The following is a 23,219-nucleotide window of genomic DNA, read 5'->3' on the forward strand; positions in this document are numbered from 1 at the left end:
TTTTAGGGCAGTGAAAATACCGTGATATTTTAACGATGGATACATGTCATAAAACATTTGTCCAAGCCCATAGAATGCACAACACCAAGAGTGAACTGTAAAGTAAACGACGGGCTTTGGATGATGTCGTGTCAATGTTGGTTCATTGACTGTAACAAACATACCACTCCAGTGAGCGATGTCGATAACGGGAGGCTATGCATGTATGGAAGCAAGCGTTTATGGGAAATCTCTGTATCTTTCTCTCAATTTGGCTGTGAAACTAAACCTGCTCCCAAAAAAATAAGTCCTTAAAAAAAATGGTTACCATATTCTCAGGACAACAACAACAAAATCATAGTACATGTTGTGACAAAGAATTGTAGTGCTGTTTTGCAAAAGAAGTAGAAGATGGGATGTAGATGATAGAATTTAGGGAAACTTATGATGTAGGGGGGGAAGAATTATTTGAAAAACAGACTGAAATCTTTCAGAAACCATTAAAGAAAGAATTCCAGAGACAGAAGCACACTACGATAGTTAATTTTATTTGTTCAAGGACTCATCTTGCAAGCATTAAACCAAGGTTGGGCTTTGATTCTGGGAGCCCAGATTCACATACTTAGGAAGATAAGAGCAGACTGTGCTCCACGTACAGGGATGAAAACTAAAGGCTCGTGGTTAATCACACTGTAGTTTTAAGTTTCTACAGCCTAGCAGCCAGAAGTCACAGGTCCTTTAGTTCCTTCTGGATGTCCCACAGGGTGTCTGCACTTTTCTTGAGTTGTGCAACCTCATCATCCTTCAGCTTCTGGCTGATAACACTGGTTAACCCCCGAGCGTTCAGGATACATGGAAGGCTCAAGAAGACTTCATTCTCAATGCCATACATCCCCTGCCAGAACAAGAAAAGCACTGAGATGAGGAAATGAAACCACAGGTAAGAATGATCACAGGTCCCGAGTTTGAACAGGAAGAATTGCAGGAAATTTGATAAGCATAAACTCATTCTTTAGTTTTTATCACTTATAGGCCTATATACCCTAATACTTGTGTTTCTAATTAGATTTTATACATAGAATATACAAATACACACTATGATAAAACTAGAATTTTAGGTACTTTATTGAACTTATTGATACCTCTCTGCTTCAATACACTTTAATAAACTTTGATTATGTCTTCAAATTCAAATCACATTCAAATGTGGTTCTCACTGGGCTTCTTTTCATGAAATTTTAAGTTTCTTAAAATTCTTTAGTTAAGGAGAGAATTTCAGGTAGTAGCCGACCTACAAGGTCCAGGGAAGTAGTTGGATGCCACTCAAAGGCAAGATTCTTGCAACACCCAAGAGTTGCTGAAAAAAAATCATACAATTCCCAAAACACTTTACCGGTTTGTATTAAGTAAATTACTCAGATGGTCAATTTAACTACATAATTAATTAAATTATTTTAGTATATTAATCAAGTCAGTTTAATATTTTTTTAAATTAACTTCGAAAGTTTTTGTATATACACCAAAGTGTAGGGAATAAACAAACTCCTACATATATGCACTCTAAGACTCAGCAATTATCCAATTTTTGCCATACTTGCTTTTAATTTTTTTGCTATAGTATCAAAAAACCCCCCAAAACAACAGAAAACCCCCAAAACATCTGACACCATGTTCTACCCCCCCAACACTTCTATATTTATCTCTTAGTTTCTTTGAATCTACTGCAGTCCCCCCCTTACTTTTTCACCCCTGCTGTTGACTTGTAGAAAATGAGTCCATTATCTTAGACAATGTTTTAATACAATTTTAGTTTTATTTAAAAATAATCAATTTCTACTTAACTGTTCCATAGCTTTTGAGTTAAACTAAATTTGTTAAAGTATCAAATGCTACATACATCAAAGCCAATCTATAATTTAATACACCAACTTGAAATGAAACTATTAAACTTATTCAAATGATCATCTGAGAATATGTCGAATAAGATTCAGAGTTAATATTTAATTTGCCACATCATACAAGGGAGAAATGTAAAAATGCTTCAATGTCTCTACAAATTTTTGCTCTTATTGTCCTAAACTTCTATTGGAAAGGAGAAAGGTTTCCATAAAACTTTGAGATGAAAAATAACTGTGGACTGAGACATTATCTCATCCTTCTTAAAATGAATCTACATATTGAATACTCGACCAGAAATCATAATATTTTATAACAGTTTACCTTCACCATTGTTGACACTGGGTGAATCCTGGATAGATTTTTCAACACAGATTCAATAAGATCAGCCACACTTAATCCAATAGCCCAGTTGGTGTATCCTTTTAGCTTGATGACTTCATAGGCACTAAGGAAAAAAAAAATTCATAAAAGAGATAATTGACACCAGACACTTTGGGTTTGACTCCTGCTGTCTCTTAACTCTGTAATCTTGAGCAAATTATTTAATCTACCTGTCTCAGTGTCCACTTCTGTAAAATAAGGATAACAGTGGTATCTACTTCATAAGTTTGTTAAATGAGTTAATATATATGTAAAATGTTTAAAATTTTAAAACTACATGGTAGGTGCTATGTAAATGCTTTGACAAATTTAAGTAGTTTATTGTATAAATGACTATTTATAAAGTCACAGAGGTAAAATGTACATTTTCCAACCAATCTTCTTATTCATAAACATCAATATATCCAAAGATATTAATGAAATCAGGGAACAGTGAAAGTAAAAGAACCTTCACATTCAAAGGACAAAATATACTTTGATTTTCAGGTCCATTTGAGGCCACTAACCATTGTCACCTAAAATACTATGACCAACTAACTTAAGAGAAAAGTGATGGCAATACCTTGCCCGGCAACTTTCTGAGCACAAATTATACCCTTTGAAACCCACAAAGGCACTTGTACTTGAGAATTAGGTAGCAGGAGTAACTGGGTATTAGAAAATTGGGATTTAATGCAATCTATCACCGATTAAAAGACCTAGGGCAAGTTATATTACCTGGGTGAGCCCTAGTTTTCTCATTTATAAAATAAAGGGTTGGACTTCCCTGGTGGCTCAGTGGTTAAGAATCCGCCTGCCAATGCAGGGGACATGGGTTCGAGCCCTGGTCCGGGAAGATCCCATATGCTGCGGAGCAACTAAGCCCATGTGCCACAACTACTGAGCCTGTGCTTTAGAGCCCATGAGCTACAACTACTGAAGCCCACGAGCCTAGAGCTCGAGCTTCACAACAAGAGAAGCCACCACAATGAGAAGCCCGCGCACCGCAACGAAGAGTAGCCCCCGCTAGCCGCAACCAGATAAAGCCCGCGCGCAGCAACGAAGACCCAACACAGCCGAAAATAAATAAATAAAGTTGAACTAAACAAAATGATTCCATATTTGAGACATCAGTTAGTCTTATAACAACAATTCTCTGAAAATAGAAGCTAACATTTCTTGAATGCTTATCAGTGATAAGTATGTGTGATTTAACTCAATTTTTACAATAATTTAAATACCTTATGACTTTACAGAGGAGAAAACTGAGATTCAGCTTAAGGGCTAAATGGCTTCCCAAGACTATACAGTTAGTTAGTGTCAGTGCTATAATTTCAATCTAAGCCCACATTCTTTACTCTGGTCCAAAATGACACCTTATTTTAGGATAAACATGAAGGTCATAGAAAGAGAAAACAGTAACAAAAGGCAGTTTCAAAGAGGGAGAGGAGGACATCCTTGGTTGGGTGTGGAAAGATAAATACAGCACAGCTTAAACAGTATCAGCAATCAATCAGTAAGTATTATTTAATGCAATTATGACACTAATAGTGTCTAGGTTTACTTTTCTAAATAAGCCAACCTTATGTGTCAACAGTAGGTATTTTGAAAGCCTTTCTCACTTGTTAATTCCATGTCCCACTCCTGTTACTCCTGCAATAGAATTTCTCTAGAAAAATATTTGCTTTCCCTAGGGGGACCAGCATAGCAAATTTGACCAGTATAAATTAGTCTTGCTTGTTTCAGAAGGTAACAGCCACATATTTACTATTATATATTGAGTTTATCTAAAAGATAAGAAAAAATAGAAAGAAAAATATAATAGAAAAAATAAAAAGAAAAAATAATAAAAAGAAAAAAACAACCCCCCCAAAACAAAGAGTAATTTAAAAAAAGAAAAAATGGGAAAAAAAGCAAGAACAAAAAACAAAAAAAAAACTTTTAAGTTTATCTGAACAGGCAGCCATGGGAAGTGTTCACAATTTTGTCTAACATGATACTAATTGTCTTAAATCAAGCTCCCTCCTACGTACCTTTCAACCACTATCTTGTGCACTTCCTTCCAATTTTCACTATCATTGTCCGTTCCCATTTCTGGATTCAGTTCCTGGAGAGAAACACCTGCCACATTCACCCCACTCCACACAGCCACTGCAGAGGAAAAAATAAATACACAAACATTTTAGCTATCTCTGACCTTATTTTTAAAAAATCTTTTCTTCTCTTAGTTCAGATTTCACCCCTGTTGCAAGTTACCCACTTACTGCTCCAATGACAGCTGACTCCAATATACTTCCCTGCAAAGGCTGACATTTGCCTTCAAATCTGACCTTTTAACTTTCAACCATTTTGGTGCACACAGAATTGCTGGGTAAAGCTTACAGACATTATGAAATTCTTGCCTTTCCCTAGGTTTGTGAAATCCTAAGGGATTCTAGTTTGGGACTATTCTAAACTTTGGGTTTGAGGAATTCTTAACTTTTTGCCTGCTTATTTTTCAAATATAAGCCCCCTTTATTCCTAGAGTGAAGTAAAAAACAAAAGAATTCTTGGAAAAAACCCGAGTACCGTCTAATTTTCTCTTATCATGCTCTAAGTTCAGTCCATTTCTGGAAAGAAACTCCATGTAACCACAATGAATTGCTCTGGTCTTAACTGCATCAAATATTTCCTTCCAAGAATGCCCCCAAAGGCATAGCAGACAAAGGTGTTATCACTGACTATATCTTTTGGAGGCTTTGATGCACCAAAACACCCCCTTACCTATTCTGAACACCTCTTGCCCAGCCAAAACTATATTTTGAAGATCTAGGCATATAAAGATGGATTAAAATATGCTCTGTACCATGGACAAATTTAGAATTTACTAGGAGAAAACAGTTAGTAAAGGACACTAAAGCAATGGGATATGCTCTTACGGAGGGATGAAAAAAGTGTAATAAAACATAAATAAGGGTCTACTTAATGTAGGGGAAAATCAAATGTCAGAAAGCGCTACAAAAAATATGCGTTTGAACTGGACCTTGAAAAATAAGTTTGTGTTCCTTGGGGACCTTTGAAGGAAAACACTTAGATTCAGAAAATAAGAGCAGAGCCCTGGGGTAAAAGCTAGAACCAACTATGAAGGGCAAAGCTGCCCATGGCCAAACAAGACCATGTTTCAGTCCACAACTTTTGCTAATTCAGGGTAACTGTTGAGAAAACTAAAGCATTTTCCTGGTTTTTGTTGAAGACTATGAAATCTACATAATCATGCCTAAGTGAGCATAGTTTAATTCTCTTTCATTTTATGTACACAGTATAGATCAATACGGAAACGGGGTGGGGGGGAGATGTTTTGGAAAAAATGACACAGTAATGAGTAAATAAAACATTGGATAGGAATCAGAAGACATGATTCTAGCTGCAGTTATGCCACTAGCCAGCTAAAGGATCTTCAACATGTAAGGTCACTTCCAGATCTGTGGTTCTAGCAACTGTGATAACTAGCACTGAGTTTTTACTGTACACCAGACATTGTACTACTTTATATAGCATAGAAATTCAGGAAAATCCTTGGACACGAGAAACTCTTGAATGAAGTGGTACAATGTGTCAGAAAAAAAAAAAAGCCAGCATCATCATACAAGAAAGCACCAATGCAATAATTTTAAGACCAAATTCTTACAGTACCAAAGTAAACTCTACCAAAATCACATTACTAACTCTCACTAAATTCAAAGGAAAATTTACGTCTTAACCTTTTAGGGAGAAAATAGCCCCTTGCATATTGGGCAAAAGTGAATTTAGTAAAACAAAGATTATCATTATGTTTTGGATTATGACAGCTTTACACCATAAGCCTATTCAATGTATAAAATTCAATGTTTAAGACGAAATAATGGAACTAGAATATCATGTTTGACAACCATCATAATTTATTTAGGCAAGAATCGTAAGTGGATACTAAACTTAGCAGGCAAAAAGTTGAGGAGGGAAAAAAAAAAAAAAAAGTTGAGGAGGAATCAGATATTTACCTAGTCAGTATCAAAGTAACCTCCCACAATACTTATTAGTAATGTGAAGTACGTGAAAATATAGAAAATATAATGTAAAAACAAAGAAAACAGTCAGAATGGCAAGAACACCACATAAGTACACAGTAAATACTGTCCTTTTTTTTTTTTTTTTCTTCTTACCACTTGAGTCGCCATGTTCTCCCAAAATCCATCCGTGGCAGCTGCTGGGATGAATGCCAAGCTTTTCAGCCATAAGATAGCGAAATCTAGCAGAATCCAGATTACATCCACTTCCAATCACACGGTGCTTGGGTAATCCACTTAGTTTCCAGGTAACATATGTGAGAATGTCCACTAAAAATTTAAAAAATAATATATGTAAGTACATCAAAACTGATTTCAATTGCTATGTCAATTAATGGGTTCCCTGGTTTACTCTTCTCACATTGCCCCATCCTCCAAATAAGATGTGGCCAGAAAGATGTAAATACTTGACTTTTCATAATGAGAGATAATGGGAGTTAGAAAGACAGGAAAAAAACTTAAGTTTTATAGTAAGAGAGATTGTAAAACATGGGAAATGCAATATTGAGGTTTTTATTTACATTATTACTTGAAACAAGAATACATGAGTCTTGCAGATTAATTTACTCTATATGGAAAGAAAGAGAAAAGGGGTTGAGTTAGTTCATCACTTAAGTTTCTTCCAATGCTAACATTCCATGATTTGAACAACTGTCATCAGAAACCAAAAGCTCTCAGTTACTAAACTACCAAGGCATGCTGCTATAAATTTCCCTGGGAACAAGACACTATTCAGTAAACAACTGTGATAATACAGGGTATTAACATTTTCTACTACTTAATGAAAGGAATTCTATGACACAGCCTTTATTCTTGTGTGGCACAGAGACTGCAAAGCTAAAACCTGCTGCGCTAGAGAAGATCAAAGTACTTACAGGCTAAGCTGTAAAAAGCAGGAAAACGTGCACACAGGGAAGGCAAGTTTCCACCTCCACTCTCATATATAGACACTGGCTGAGATATTTTAAGGTCATTTTGGCCTGGATATTATAAAAGCTTCCTTGGCAACTTTGACTCAGTAGGAGTGACTCCCTGGAGGGTTAAGATTTTGAAGGTATACCTGGAAAAGCTGTATAACCAGTTAATACTGTCTGCTTTAAGCACAGGATGTGGCACAACTTCATATGTGCCTCCTGTTTGTCATTCATGTTCTACATCTATTTGCCACCCTCTATTTATGAGAAGTTTTAGATGCAAGGTTGAACTATTTAGGAAACTCTTAATCCAGGATTACAGAGAACACTACTAAAATAATATCTGGTCTTGCTGGCTTCCAACTCTCAATATCCCATAAATTAAGGAATTCCCTGGCGGTCCAATGGTTAGGACTCTGTGCTTTCATTGCTGAGGGCCGGGGTTCAATCCCTCGTCTGGGACTAAGATCCCACAAGCCACACGGTGCGGCTAAAACAAGCAAACAAACAAACAACAACAAAACCCCCATAAATTATAAGGATTTTCTTGGCTCTTATTCACAATCTTTCTCAATGTGAAGTGTCAGAGATAATTAGCTTTACCATTTTATCACTGTATCTACGGTGCTCACCAGTAAATAGTAAGCTTGGTGGCAAATTATAGGCAAAAGAAGTGTGAAATAGAGAGTGAATTTTGACTGTTTGGGTTGAAAAAAATGCAATTCTTTCTAACCAGAAGTTTTCAAGTTCCAACATTTGATGTTAAGCATGTATTTGTCCATCAATACAGTCTATTTCTATCTTTAAACCTAGACTAATTAATGGCTTTCTTAAACTTCAAATTCAATCAACTCAATTTTCAAGAATTTTAGAAATAGATAAGAAGACTAGAAAGCATTTTCTGGAAAACAGAAGGTCAAATATGCTAAAATATTTCATCCAAATTGGAATCACATTCAAACGCTTCATTATGCATCCCAGGATAATCTTGATAGAAAAGTTTAAAAGCTTTTAGACTTTACAACAAAGCCAGATAAAACAAGCAGATGAAATTGCTTTATATAAAACTCTTCTCAGATTCTTAAGCATGTGGCCTGGGACGGTGTCATTGGTTTTGCAAACACCACTCTTTTGTGGCCAAAAACAGAAGACATGAATTGCTCCTGCCAGCAGACACCAGAACAGACTTTTTTTAAGTTAAAAAAAAAAAATCCAAAATATTGAATTTAACAGAACTGAACCTTAAGGCATTATAGTAATACCTGGGTTAGAAACCACAATTATGATGCAGTCAGGACTGTACTTGACGATCTGAGGAATGCTGAACCTGAAGACACTAACATTCCTCTGCACTAGATTCAGACGACTTTCTCCCTCTTGTTGGCGAACTCCTGCAGTTACCACCACGATCTTGGAATTGGCGGTCACAGAGTAATCTTGAAGGAGAGGGGAAAAAAGTACTTTACATACAACTCTTCATCAAAACATGTTGTATAATATGCTCTAGAAATCTATACATAAGCTCCCAGAACGTACGTGAGAATTACATTTTCTGTATAAGGTGTTGAGCTGCAACACCAATGTTCTGTGGCTTCTTCCTCCTTGAGTGATGTGGAAACATTCCAACCATAACACTGGCTCAGAAAATGGACCCAGGAAGTAAACATGGCCCTAAATTATGTTTCCGGCTAACAAATGCAAAATGCTATTGGCTTTAGAGAAGATTGGATTGTCAGGAATAATACAAAGCATAAACACAGTGAGTGCAAAGTTCAACAGGCAGCCCTCCAACAAAAAAGCAATTTAAAGGTAACTGCAGACTTGTAATGTTAATTCAATCTATGAAGGGAAGCAAGGCACTCCAGTGTTCTTGGCTAGAATTTAATTTCTAATACTCAATATTTTAAAGAACCTTATTAATTTTTAGCAGTGAGTTTCTCTAGAAAATATTTTATTTTTTCCTCAAGGAAGTGCACCCTTTCCCAAATTACAGACATTTTGATTTGATGTGGTCATTAGACTCAATAGCTATGGATGGTTCATATAATTAAACCATGTCCCTATGTGACTTTTCAGTTACTAATACTTTATCAGCTTCTTCCATAAAATGGAGGTAATAGTATCCATCTCTCATAGGGTTGCTGTGAAGATGAGATATGCAAAGTTTCACATTAGCATACCCAGAATGCTAATAATTCAATGTATAACAGCTATTATCAATAGTATTGTTAGGAATTATTTTGGGCCCACATTTCTACATCTGTAGGGCACAGCCGTGCTGTGGTGACAGTGTCACAGCATAAATCCATTAATCCAGGACAAAGATGGCTAGAATATGAATTTAGTTAGTTTCTTCAAGGCACTCAAATTACTTTGTGCAATATTTTTTTCAGATCTAAAACATCCCTGTTCTCAGGTAGGTGTAAACAAGCATTAGGATCCAATTTCCTAAAATGTTATGTACCACATGTGTGGAAGGCAGTGGGAGAGGGACTACAGAGGTAACAATTATGTTTGTTTTTGAGGATGAACTGGACCCAGAAGGAAAGGAGAAACTACCAGCACTAGATTCACCAGGATGGGAAAACCGATCTGCTATAAAGGAGTGAGGACATCAATTTACTATTTGATCACTTTGGGCGTGAAATGAGACTACCTTTGTCTGCCACAATTTTTGGTGTCTGAAGGAATAAGCTCCCATGCTGCAGGTCCATCATCTCTCCTTTGAGTTTATCTTCCAAAACATCCACAAGAGCGAGTTCATCGGTCAGAGACTACAAACACGAAAACAGCTGTTAGGACCCGAAGCCACTCTAGGATACCTCCGCTGTCAGTACAAGCCAGAGACTGTTGAAACGGCAAAGTACTCAATGTCTAAAAACCTAGAGGAGAATTTTACCATGGAGTTAGGTGTGCTCTTTAAACAATTTCATGATAAAATGTCTTAAATAACAAACTATTCATATTTAAGATACCAATTTTTCAGAATTTCACCTTCTGGTACCCAACTGGCATTCAGTGAGCATGATACAAGTTGCTTTAAGAATCTGCAGACATGAAACCAACGTGGCTCAACAGTGGCCTCAGGGTGTGCAAGTCTTCATATTCATGGGGGATGGCGGTGAAAAAGAGACGAAGACCTAGAAACAACCTTGGGCAGTGTGTCCATCCCGAAGGTCATCCTCCAGTTTGGAGGGGTTTTTGAGAGGGCAGATTCAGTTTAAAACCATCAACAGGTTGAGTTCACTTTAGAGCTGGCTTTGAAGCCCTGGTTGAAGCCAGGAAGCCTCAGGTTGGCTCTGACCAGCTCGAATATCCTGGTGGGGAAAGGAAGGAGTCATGGACACAGGGGTCCAGGGCTAGTGAATTCTCTATGCATGATCAACCCAAACTTGCCCAGAGTTCTCTTGTTTTCTATTCCAACTGTCACCTGTGCCATCCATCCCAAGAAAAACCGTAAATCAATAATCATGTCCATTCTTCAGCAAGTCAACTTTTTCTTCTCAGAAAAATGAAGGGGGGAGGGTGTCAATCTAATTGCATCTAAATAACTTTTCAGCTTTTAAAGTTGGTTGTCTTGTGAAAACTCATAATTTACAAACTCTTTAAAAAGTAGTTATCCTTCCCATTGAAATATCACCCGAATCCTGGCCTTTACTGGTTTTAGCAAAAAAACTGGGCTGTTAGCAAAATAATTAGCTTAATATGATATATCACACTTAACAATGCAAATACCTCTTTGAAGGATAGTGAGATCAGCTAGGTAAAGGGTAAAGGGTGTTGATGGGAAAAAAGCGTTAAGTAACTGGGGTTCAGGAAGCACTTTGGAGGCTACGATAGAATAATCCAGGGTGGAACTGGAGGGGTCAGGAAGGTATTGAGCAGCAGAGGGAGAAACAAAGAGAGGCGAGGCAGCCAATAAGAAAACGTGACCCAGTTAAGCTGCCAACAAAGCAGGTCCCGCTCCCCATAGGAGCCAAGGAATGAACACTGTCCCGTTTCTAGAAGCCCAGGGGCGGCTGGCCTCAAGCAGTGAGCCGCAATAGGCCTGCTTGTGAGGGTTTCCCTGAGACTCAGGCCTCCCTGTGACTGAAAATGTTCTTAGTTCCAAGCAATTGATTCACTTGCAAGCTTCTGAAATGACCCTTTTATGAGCTGGGGGTTACTTGGTAAATATTTTCTCATTTCCATGTATGTCAAATACTGGCATTAATGTTCACCCGTTTTCACTTAGACTCATGTTTCAACACTTTAAAAATGGTTTTGTTCCTCTGCAGCCTCTGACAAGATCACACAAAACCCGCATTTGTGTTTCTGAAGCCCTAAAACCATACAAGAGAACGTTAATAACCGTTCCGTCAAGGTCCTGAGAGCCGGGAACGTCACTCTTATTTTGGGAACATCACATGGGTGCTGTCAAAGTCAACGGGGCACAACAGTTTGGGGCTTAAGTGGAAAAGGATGTCACAGGATCTCAGATCCTGTGTTTTGTTTCAGTGGGTAGAGAATTGTCTGCGAAGTGCATAGTCAGCTGGCAAGGAAGGAAGAGATCCAACACTTTGAGAAAATAATTGCAGCGCTGAATTTAGCTGCATCTGTGGGACTAAATATCCTCCCAGTGGGAGGCAGGCAAATAGAAGATGTGTGACTAAGTACTGACACTTTGGCTTAAAGAAATCTCCTTCTGCATTCACAGAGTGTATATTAGCCATATGTATATTCCAGTTAATGCTGTAAATATATTTTAAAATGTTTGATACATCAAGGGTTAGATTCATCGCAAAAGCAGTAACTTATTAAGGAACAAGATCAGTTAGAAGCCAAGAACATCGCTGCTGAAACCTTGTTTAACATACTATAAAAATTGTCTCTTAATCTAAAGTTCCATGTGGATAAGACATAGCCATAATCTACCTCTTGGCCCTCTTAGCTAGTAAATTACTGCTGCCAGTGGCTTAATATTTGATGGCTGCATTTTTACATTCAAGTGTTTAGTTTGCATGACATTTTGTGGGAGGAAAAGGTATAACTTTTTCCAAATAATTAGCTAAATGGACAAGCACCATTTATTCAATAATTTGTTTTTCTTCTCCTCTGGAATGCCACTTTTCATTAAATACTCTTTGGTCCTGTTTCTGGGCTTTGAGTCTGTTCCATTAACCTGTCTATTCTTGTGCAGACACCAAATTCTTATTAAGTCTCACTTTTAGGCCAAGTCTTGCACTGCAAAAACTGCTCTGCAGTATGTAATTACATTGCTCCTTTTAAGAGACTCCTTATGCTGGGTTTGTACCACAAGAATGTGGCTACAGTTGACTCAATCAAGAACAGACACTCAAACTAAAAACAGCTGCACAGAGGCTAAGGGTGGAATAACTGCATGGAACCTGTGTATGACCTTGACAACATGATGGGATCTTGGCAGCCAAAACACAGAGCTTGTGATTGGTAGGGGTGGCAGGAGAAGCCATGAAAAAGGAAAAGCTGTGATCAAAATTTGACCAGATGTAAGTGCAGTTTCTTCGTAATAGCGGGAATATCCATTTATTTAATACATATTTACTACTGAAAGTGCCAGGCATTATTCTACTAATGAGGAATACAGTAATGAACAAATCTGGCAAAGTTCCTGCCCTCGTGGAATGTACCAGGAAGGGAACAGGAGTGAAGCAAACAGTTTAAGATGACTCTGATAATGGAAGTGCTATAAACAGTGCAAGGCAGGGTGAAGTTAAAGGGAAGGGAAGGACGCTTACTTGGTATTGGACAGTCAGGGAAGGCCTGCCCAAAAAAGCGTGACATGAATGATGGGAGGGAGTCAGCTCTGATGGTCTAGAGCAGTCATTCCAGGGGAAGGGAAATCAAGTACTAAAACGGTTTAAGCAGCCATGAGCTTGGTGTTTTGAAGAAAGGGGGCAGAAGGTAAGAGATGAAGTCAGAGACAGCACCACCACATTGCACTGGAAAGGCGCTCCTGACCCTCTGAATGGTGCCCCCTGGAGGTGTGCACCCCGCCTTGCTCTGAGAGACAGGCAGGGAAAAATCCTTGACGCCTCATTGCATATTATGTATGCGTGTAGTTGACGTGCACTGTTACCTATCAGAAAGTTCTAAGTAGGGAAGCTATTTTTATAAAAGCTCACTACGGTTTCCATGTTGGCAACGAGGCTGGGTAGAGTGGGCAAGAGAAGCAGAAAACACCGGTGTCTTTGCAATGGCGGACATTGTACTCGGGAGGCTCAGCTGCCTCCACGGGCCCAGTTAAGGCGTGGGCCTTCTCAACCTCTGTCTCTGGTGCCCCAGCTTTGTTCACTTTCTGGGCCAAAGCAGTGTGTGTCCTCTGAAAAGCACACTGGTGATGGACTCAGAGACTGGATCTGGCACTTAGGATCTCTGAGATCTTAATCAAGGGGCTTAATCTTTCTGAGTTTGTCCTTTTCCAACAGTAATATAGAGATGACAATATCCCCTAGAACTTTTCTAGAGGAATAAGGTAACATGCAGACACCTGACAAAAGAGCACTGTTAGTTCCCTTTCTTATTAAACAAGTGGGGTTTATAATCCTTACTAAAGAGTAATAACAACTTTGACTCTAATTCTTCCCCATTAAAAGAAGATTTAAACACTTTTGATTAATAAAATGGTCTTTCAGGAAGGCAGTCCTTCCTTCACAGCAGCTCAATTGGAAGATTCCTACTGTTAGGGGCCCAGTCTGTTCTCTCGAGCACTAGAATTGGGCCAAAGTATTATATAACTGCAGAGAGGAGAGTCTCAACTAAATTATTTACCCAAGAGGATTTTAAATTTACAGTTAAAACAATCAGCGAGGTACTCCTTATAGAATCATGACAGCTCAGATATAGTTTCCTGAAAATCCAAATTTTGAGATTAGCAGGAGGAATGAAAAATCTTTAGCTAGTGTTTTAGTAATATATTTATGTCTGGGGGGATGGGAGAGATAAAGTAGGAGCTTGGGATTAACATATACACACAACTACATATAAAATAGGTAAACAAGGACCTACTGTATTGTACAGGGAACTATACTCAATATTTTGTAATAACCTATAATGGAAAAGAATCTGAAAAAGATATAACTGAATCACTTTGCTGTACACTTGAAACTAACACAACACTGTAAATCAACTATACTTCAATTTAAAAAAATATATACTTATGTCTTTAATTGCCCCAGTACTAGCATAGAATGAATAGAAACTGCAGAGTCACTATAGTTAAGAGTTCAGAGTCCTGGGCTCAAAATACAGCTCTACCATTACCAGCTGCGTGACAATAGGCAGGCCACTTAATCTAATGAAGCCTCAGCTTCCTCATCTGGAAACAGGATATGAACAGTTCCCATTTCTTGAGATTGTTGTTTAAAATGAAGCATTTTAGTCAAACCACTTCAAACACGGTACATATTTTAAAAGAAAGGTAAGCTGGAATACTTTTCATTTTTACTGGTATGAAGGATGAACACTAAATTGTGATTATTTAAATTCCCTGTAATTTGGGAAGCAGCTTTCCTAAATCAGGGGAACCTGGCCAATGAAAACTAGCAAGAAAAAATGCAAAAGAATAAAACTTTCATTGGTGCACACTACATATTTTAGTTGATTTCTTTGATGACTTTTTCCTCAGTGAAGATTCAGAATTTGTTGCTTTAGAATTTAAATTTTGTAAATAGAAATATGCTTGGCTGGGAGTTATTCAAGCAGCCTTCACATACAATACAAATGGACAGTGTGCTCTACTGAAGGCCAGGCAGCATTGAGGGGAGGGGTTCCCCTAAAAAACATTTAAGACAGCCTTCCGAAAGAACAAGGATCAATTCAATGAGGTAAGTAAGAATATAGGAAGCAAACTAAAAGTTTATGGAGGTATCTGGGGAAAATATAATCTGGAGGAGTAGAGGGTGCTAGTAGCATGTTGTCAGTGTTAAATCTGATGTTGATAACTGAACTATGTGAGAATATGTCCTATTTTGAGGAAATGTACTCTGACAGACAGAAGGAAAGGAAGGGCATGTTTGCATTTATTCTCTAATGGTTCAGAAAAAAGTCCATACACGTGCGTGCACCCACACACCCACACACCCACAAATATGTTAAGAATTAGTAAACATAGGTGAAGTGAATATGGAAGTTTTATTTTTTTTTATATTCTTGCAAATTTTTCTGTAAATTTGAAATTATTTCAAAATAAAAGGACTGGGTGGGGGTTTGAGGGGAATAATAGGATATTTCCATGACCTCAAAAAGCGACTGTGCAGATTATTTATTAACTACAGAGGGTTAAGGGACCTTTGCAGTGGAGAAATCTGACAGTTACCACTTCAACCAGAGGACTCTTGGGCACCACCAGTCATGAGACAAAATTGTGATGCATTGTGAAGGACGTGCCACCACCCCACCCCCCAAATCTAACCTGAACCCAATTACAAGGAAACATCAGACCAACATAAATTGAGGGGCATCCTACAGAACCGACAGGGACTCTACAAACATATCAATGACATGAGAGACAAAGAAAGGCTCAGTTCCACATTAAAGAAGAAGAAAGAGACATGACAAGTATATAAAAACATGATCGTGGATTAGGGGAGAAAAGGCAGGATTTTAATAGTTGGAGAACTTTTAATCTGGGTACTGTGTATTAGATAATAGCATTTTAGCAGTATTAAATTTCCTGAGTGCAGTAACTCTATTGTGTCAGATAGGAGGAATGTCATTCTCTCAGGAAATACATGCTAATGTGTTTAAAGGTGAAGTATCACGATGCCTACAACTTACTTCAAATTATTCAGGAAAAAAAAATCTTTTAAAGATACAATCAAATTCTCAGATACCTAAAGAGACTGTATACACATGCTGAAATTATCTATCATGTATGGTGTTTTTTTGTTTTTGTTTTTCAATTAATTTTTATTGGAGTATAGTTGCTTTACAATGTTGTGTTACTTTCTGCTGTACAGCAAAGTGAATCAGCTATACGTATACATATATCCCCTCTTTTTAGGATTTCCTTCCCATTTAGGTCACCACAGAGCACTGAGTAGAGTTCCCTATGCTATACAGTAGGTTCTCATTAGTACGTATGGTGTTCTTGAAAGTACGTACCTTTCCCAGAATGCTGATGGCACATGCCATACCAACTTGTCCAACACCCACTATAGTGATCTTATTGTTTGGGACCATTGTCTCTTCTTCTGCAACTGGTGCGATCAGTTTTTCCTTAAGAGTCGCCATTGTGCCCTGAAAGAAAATAATCAAAATATTATACATGTGTCCATATGAGAAACCTGCATGGGAATCTGTAATGTTACTGTTGCAAGTTTGAACTAAAATACATTTTAAAAGGAGCATAATGGTATTCTAGAGCACAGAATATATTTTAAAAAAACAGTGTGAGAAACCATATTAACAAATTGAAGGAGAAATACCATATGATCATCTCAATAGATGCAGAAAAAGGTTTCAACAAAATTCAACACCCATTTATGATAAAAACCCTTAGAATGTAGGCATGGAGAGAACGTACCTCAACATAATAAAGGCCATATAAGACAAACCCACAGCCAACATCATTCTCAATGGTGAAAAACTGAAACCACTTCCTCTAAGATCAGGAACAAGACAAGGTTGTCCACTCTCACCACTATTATTCAACATAGTTTTGGAAGTTTTAGCCACAGCAATCAGAGAAGAAAACAAAATAAAAGGAATCCAAAACAGAAAAGAAGAAGTAAAGCTGTCACTGTTTGCAGATAACATGACAATATATATAGAGAATCCTAAAGATGTTACCAGAAAACTACTAGAGCTAATCAATGAATTTGGAAAAGTAGCAAGATACAAAATTAATGCACAGAAATTTCTTGCATACCTATACACTGATGATGAAAAATCAGAAAGAGAAATTAAGGAAACACTCCCATTTACCATTGCAACAAAAAGAATAAAATACCTAGGAATAAACCTACCTAGGGAGACAAAAGACCTGTATGCAGAAAACTATAAGACACTGATGAAAGAAATTAAAGATGATACAAACAGATGGAGAGATATACCATGTTTGTGGATTGGAAGAATCAACATTGTGAAAATGACTATACTACCCAAAGCAATCTACAGATTCAATGCAATCCCTATCAAACTACCAATGGCATTTTTCACAGAACTAGAACAAAAAAATTCACAATTTGCATGGAAACACAAAAGACCCCAAATAGCCAAAGCAATCTTGAGAAAGAAAAACGGAGCTGGAGGAATCAGACTCCCTCACTTCAGACTATACTACAGAGCTACAGTAATCAACACAGTATGGTACTGGCACAAAAACAGAAATATAGATCAATGGAACAGGATAGAAAGCTCAGAGATAAACCCACGCACATATGGTTACCTTATTTTTGATAAAGGAGGCAAGAATATACAATGGAGAAAAGACAGCCTCTTCAATAAGTGGTTCTGGGAAAACTGGACAGCCACATGTAAAAGAATGAAATTAGAACACTCTGTAACAACATACACAAAAATAAACTCAAAATGGATTAAAGACCTAAATGTAAGGCCAGACACTATCAAACTCTTAGAGGAAAACATAGGCAGAACACTCTATGACATAAATCACAGCAAGATCCTTTTTGACCCACCTCCTAGAGAAATGGAAATAAAAACAAAAATAAACCAATGGGACCTAATGAACCTTAAAAGCTTTTGCACAGCAAAGGAAACCACAAACAAGACGAAAAGACAACCCTCAGAATGGGAGAAAATATTTGCAAATGAAGCAACTGACAAAGGATTAATCTCCAAAATTTATAAGCAGCTCAATATCAAAAATCAAACAACCCAATCCCAAAATGGGCAGAAGACCTAAATAGACATCTCTCCAAAGAAGATATACAGATTGCCAACAAACACATGAAAGGATGCTCAACATCACTAATCATTAGAGAAATGCAAATCAAAACTACAATGAGGTATCACCTCACACCAGTCAGAATGGCCATCATCCAAAAATCTACAAACAATAAATGCTGGAGAGGGTGTGGAGAAAAGGGAACCCTCTTGCACTGTTGGTGGGAATGTAAATTCATACAGCCACTATGGGGAACAGTATGGAGGTTCCTTAAAAAACTAAAAATAGAACTACCATATGACCCAGCAATCCCACTACTGGGCATATACCCTGAGAAAACCATAATTCAAAAAGAGTCATGTACCACAATGTTCATTGCAGCTCTATTTACAATAGCCAGGACATGGAAGCAACCTAAGTGTCCATCGACAGATGAATGGATAAAGATGTGGCACATATATATATATATAATGGAATATTACTCAGCCATTAAAAGAAATGAAATTGAGTTATTTGTAGTGAGGTGGATGGACATAGAGACTGTCATACAGAGTGAAGTAAGTCAGAAAGAGAAAAACAAATACCGTATGCTAACATATATATATGGAAATTAAAAAACAACAAAAAAAAGATTCTGAAGAACCTAGGGGCAGGACAGGAATAAAGACGCAGACATAGGGGCTTCCCTGGTGGTGCAGTGGTTGAGAATCTGCCTGCCAACGCAGGGGACACGGGTTCGAGCCCTGGTCTGGGAAGATCCCACATGCCGCGGAGCAACTGGGCCTGTGAGCCACAACTACTGAGCCTGCGCGTCTGGAGCCTGTGCTCCGAAACAAGAGAGGCCGCGAGGCCGCGATAGTGAGAGGCCCGTGCACCACGATGACGAGTGGTCCCCGCTCGCCGCAACTAGAGACAGCCCTTGCACAGAAACGAAGACCCAACACAGCCATAAATAAATAAATAAATAAATAATTAACTAATTAAAAAAAAAAAAGACGCAGACGTAGAGAATGGACTTGAGGACACAGGGAGGGGGAAGGGTAAGCTGGGACGAAATGAGACTGGCATGGACATATATACACTACCAAATGTAAAATAGCTAGTGGGAAGCAGCCGCATAGCACAGGGAGATCAGCTTCGTGCTTTGTGACCACCTAGAGGGGTGGGATAGGGAGGGTGGGAGGGAGACACAAGAGGGAGGAGATATGGGGATATATGTATACGTATAGCCGATTCACTTTGTTATACAGCAGAAACTGACACAACATTGTAAAGCAATTATTCTCCAATAAAGATGTTTTTTTTTTTAAAAAAACCATGTTAACCCATTAACAAAAAACAAGACAAAAATTTCCACGAAGCCTGTTAGAATTTGGGTTCGTCTCTTCAGCCTGTGCTTGCTTTTCTAATAGTATTTAACAAAGTTGTAACAATTTTGTCTTGTGGCCATTCATTTACTGGTTAAACAACATGAATATTTATATTTAGATTAGCGGATTTGTTTCTATGCCCACTATAAAGTATTTATGTGTAACTATTTAAGTTAGAGCCCAGTATTAGCCCATATTTAAGCTTGGGCTAAAAGAATGGCCAGTTATTAATATAATTTCTACTACCAATGGTTATTATCACTCTTAGAAGATAGGGGCCAATTGGTTCTTCTATTTTCTTCTTCTATTGAAGTCTCACCTAAAATTTGTCACAGTGTACTGGACATACTATGTGTGCTTAAATACAGTGACAATAGTGATGAATAATGTTTATGCAAAATCTGCAGAAAATATCACTCTGAATTCCTTCTAGTGCACCTTGGAAGCTTATTGGAAGGCGGGTACTTATTAAATTTTTTTTCAGGGGGTCACATTAGGAGAATATCAGCCTTTGAGTGAGTTTCTTTCCAGCCATTAAAGAAAAAGCCAAAAAAGAAAAATTAATAAGTTTAAAAAATGGAAACTGTTAGAAAACATTTATACAGTAACACCGATTTTATCTGCGCCATCAGATTATCAGCTGAGTGTTCTGGATAACTAAAACAAAAGGCAAAATTTATTGTATCAACCTGCTTTCTTAAACAAAGAGGGTACAGATCATAAAAAAAGCCCTTTCTTCGGAATTAAGTATCGTTTATAATTGTAACCCGTTATAATGTCTAGTATTTGTGTTTGCCTTTTACTTTTAATGCTAAACTGTTAACTTAGAGGACAATGCCCCCTGTTTCAAACTGTACCCCTGCTTCCCTCTCGTTTTTTGTTTCTCATCTGCAAAGGACTAAGTAACAAAACCTAGTTTAGTAATTGTATATGTTAAGTAAGAGTTGGTAAGGTTCCAAGTTGGAATAAAGTACTTGATTTGGAGATAACTGTTTAACAACTATTTCATTCTATAGCTATTTTTTTTCCCCAAAAACTATTTTCCCCCAAACATGAGGGACTAAACTCAAAGATTATTTTGCCTTTACAAAGCCTATTTGCAGTTTTCTCCTGGATGCTAGAGAAAAAAGAAATACACAATGGTGTACAACTGTCTCCACAAATAGATGACCATAACAATGAAATTCACACATGTCCTGCATATTGCGCAGAATCAGAAGAATGCCGCCTCTCTTGGTGAACAGATACAAACGCACAGATTTTCTTTATTATGTTATTTTCACTAGTTGGTTTGTTTAAGATCCTTTAGGTACACAGAGGATCCAGTAAAGCAGTGGAAAACAAAAATCCAGAAAGACTGCTATAGAAATACAGATTAGTTGTCCAGATAAGACCTTTTAAACTATTTGGGGAATTTCAGAAATGACACTGTAGAAGCTTGAGGAAGTACAGATTTTCTCTCAGGTCTTTCTAGAGAAAAAGTGATTTAATTTTCTTTTTCCCCCCCTTAACAGGGGTTCTCTAACAGGTGTTGTAAGAAATTAGAAGAAAATGTTTTATATTATACACAGGCCTGCCTCAAGATCAGAGTGGTGGCTTGTAAGGGAAAAGAATGATAAACAGGGTAAAAATTACCTCCGATGTTTGGTCCTTTACATTCCCACCCTCCTGCCCCTTCTGTGGATATAAATCGTTAGAAATGAACCCGGGCCTTAAGTTCAGGAACAAAGCTCCACTTTGCAGACTAACCTTTTAGAGCCCAGTTTTGCCGTGCAATATCTTCACTAGTAAGTGGCGGTTCTTCCCCTCCTCCTACCCCTGCAGGCCCCAGCTGCAGCGGCTGTGCAGGCCGCCCACGGGCCAGCTCTTCCTCTTGTCACCCGCAGCGCAGAGCGCAGGTCACAAGGGGAGGCAGCAACCACGGATCTCCTCGGACAAGGTCTCTAGGGCGAAAAGTCTAGGCTTTCCTCACGCTCAACACCCAAAGCTGTCAAATAAACAAAGCACCCGAAGCACCAAGAAAAGAGGCCAGAAACGAGCCGGCCCATCGCTCCGGGAAGGGCTGCGTGTGCCGCAGCCTGGGAGAGGCTGGAGGGCAGGGCCAAGATCATCCTTCACCCTCAACCCCGAAAAGCCGGGCATTTCTCCATTCCCGTGGTAATGGACGCCAATCCCCAGGCTCACGATCCGCCAGCCTCACGGGCCACCTGGCCCCTTCTCCCTCCCCCAGCTCCTCAAGCACGTGTCCTGGCTCCCGCCAGCAGGCACCGACGGTGATGCGGCCGCCATGAACCCATCAAGGACACGCAGGGACCGGGATCACCTGCAAATGCAACAAGTCTGTCCCCCGAGGAAGCACGGGCTGGCGGCGAGCCCCGAAGCGTGGCGGACAAAGCCCGGGGGCTCGCTCGCAGCCCCTCCGCGCCGCCCTGCTCCCCAGCCCAGGGCACGGCCCCTGCCCCCAACCCGCCCCAACCCGAGTCCGGATGCTCAGGGCTACAGGCCCGGGAGCGCAGATGTCCTTCCTGGTCCTTCCCCGAGTCTTGCTACACAAGGATTCCCTTCCACATCCCACCCGGTCTGCTCGAGAGCCAGGATTCAGGGTCCCGAGCAGAAACCTACCAGGGGAGAGAAAGTTCTCGAGACGGCGGTAAGGGTCGCACGGAGAAGACAAAGTCGGCAGCGTGCGTCCCCCTCACCGCAGGATCCGCAAGGAGGGAGGAGGAGGCGGGGCCCGCCCCTCGGCCGCCTCTGAGCTTCCTCTATTGTGATTGGAAACCCGAGCCCCGCCCACCCCTCCCCTCGGCTCGCTCAATGCCCTTCAAGGACAAGGGCTCAAATGTGCCCACGCCCTCCCTCGGCCCAGTCGAGGGGGTCACCTTCTGGCGGCTAAGGCGGCCTCGCTCTCAGCCAGTCTCACGGCGGCTCACAGACTTTTCCACACAGAGGCGGCGTTATTTCTAAACCCTGACCACCTTTGACCCTTTTGGACTCTCACGCTCTTGTTTGGATAAGTTTAGTCCCAATAGAAGTAAATTTCTGTTTTGCATTCCACGTCAACTTCAGGGGACCACTGTTCTGAGCTGAGATGCTGGTGGTGTATTCGTTCCCCTGGAATAAAACTGCTGCTTCTGAATTTTTTTTTAAATAAAATTAGATTTTCATTTCTCGTCATCTTCGATATAAAGTTTATTTGATGCAAGGGTTTTTCCCACCTTAACTCAGCAAATATACAACAACTACCTACTAGTTGCCCGCGAAACCAGTGAGGCCTAGGGCCTGCCTTCTGAAGTTCCCTACCAATCTGTATGGTCTCAGGGGCAGATAATGGGGCCACCAGTAAAATGCAGTTTCTCTTTTAGTCCCTGAGCGACTCCAAAGCTGCATGTTGCCATTCGTCTCTGTCTCCAGCACCCAGCCCAGTGCCTCGTACCTCAATACGGTGTCGATGAATGAGTGAATGAATAAATGAATGATGAATGAATGACTAAGCAGGTGAAGGTATCTTAAAGATTCGGCTTCAGTTGTGTGTGTCTTTATTAAAATGCTTTCAGGTATAGCAATCTCACAAACCCCCTGTATTTGAAAGGGATTTTTTTGCTAGTGTATTTATTTATTTATTTTTGGTAAATGGCCATCAATCCTATGCCGTAATTTCATCTCAGTGTCAAGCATGGAAGGTACAAAAATGGATATATCACTATGCCTATTGAGATGCTCCCAGTTCCTAGGAGATAGACAAGCAGGC

At 39.2% G+C, this 23,219-nt stretch overlaps 1 protein-coding gene across 2 annotated transcripts; it reads right to left on the reverse strand.

The window, feature by feature from the left end:
* Nucleotides 1–506: 506 nt before the first annotated feature.
* LDHB (lactate dehydrogenase B) lies at nucleotides 507–22,202 on the reverse strand. Of its 2 annotated transcripts, none has more exons than XM_059935416.1 (8): nucleotides 22,094–22,202; nucleotides 16,358–16,492; nucleotides 9,891–10,008; nucleotides 8,497–8,670; nucleotides 6,417–6,590; nucleotides 4,272–4,389; nucleotides 2,200–2,323; nucleotides 507–874 (listed from the first exon to the last, which is right to left on the reverse strand). In XM_059935416.1, exons 2-8 carry the CDS (start codon nucleotides 16,484–16,486, stop codon nucleotides 707–709), a joined length of 1,005 nt encoding a protein of 334 aa, XP_059791399.1. In that variant the 5' UTR covers nucleotides 16,487–16,492; nucleotides 22,094–22,202; the 3' UTR covers nucleotides 507–706. The 2 variants fall into 2 exon arrangements, with proteins under 2 accessions (XP_059791399.1, XP_059791400.1); XM_059935417.1 differs by lacking the exon at nucleotides 22,094–22,202 and adding an exon at nucleotides 21,221–21,377.
* Between the last annotated feature and the right edge of the window lie 1,017 nt (nucleotides 22,203–23,219).

The sequence above is a fragment of the Balaenoptera ricei genome, chromosome 10 (genome assembly GCF_028023285.1).
Source record: "Balaenoptera ricei isolate mBalRic1 chromosome 10, mBalRic1.hap2, whole genome shotgun sequence".
Classification (NCBI taxonomy): Eukaryota; Metazoa; Chordata; class Mammalia; order Artiodactyla; family Balaenopteridae; genus Balaenoptera; species Balaenoptera ricei.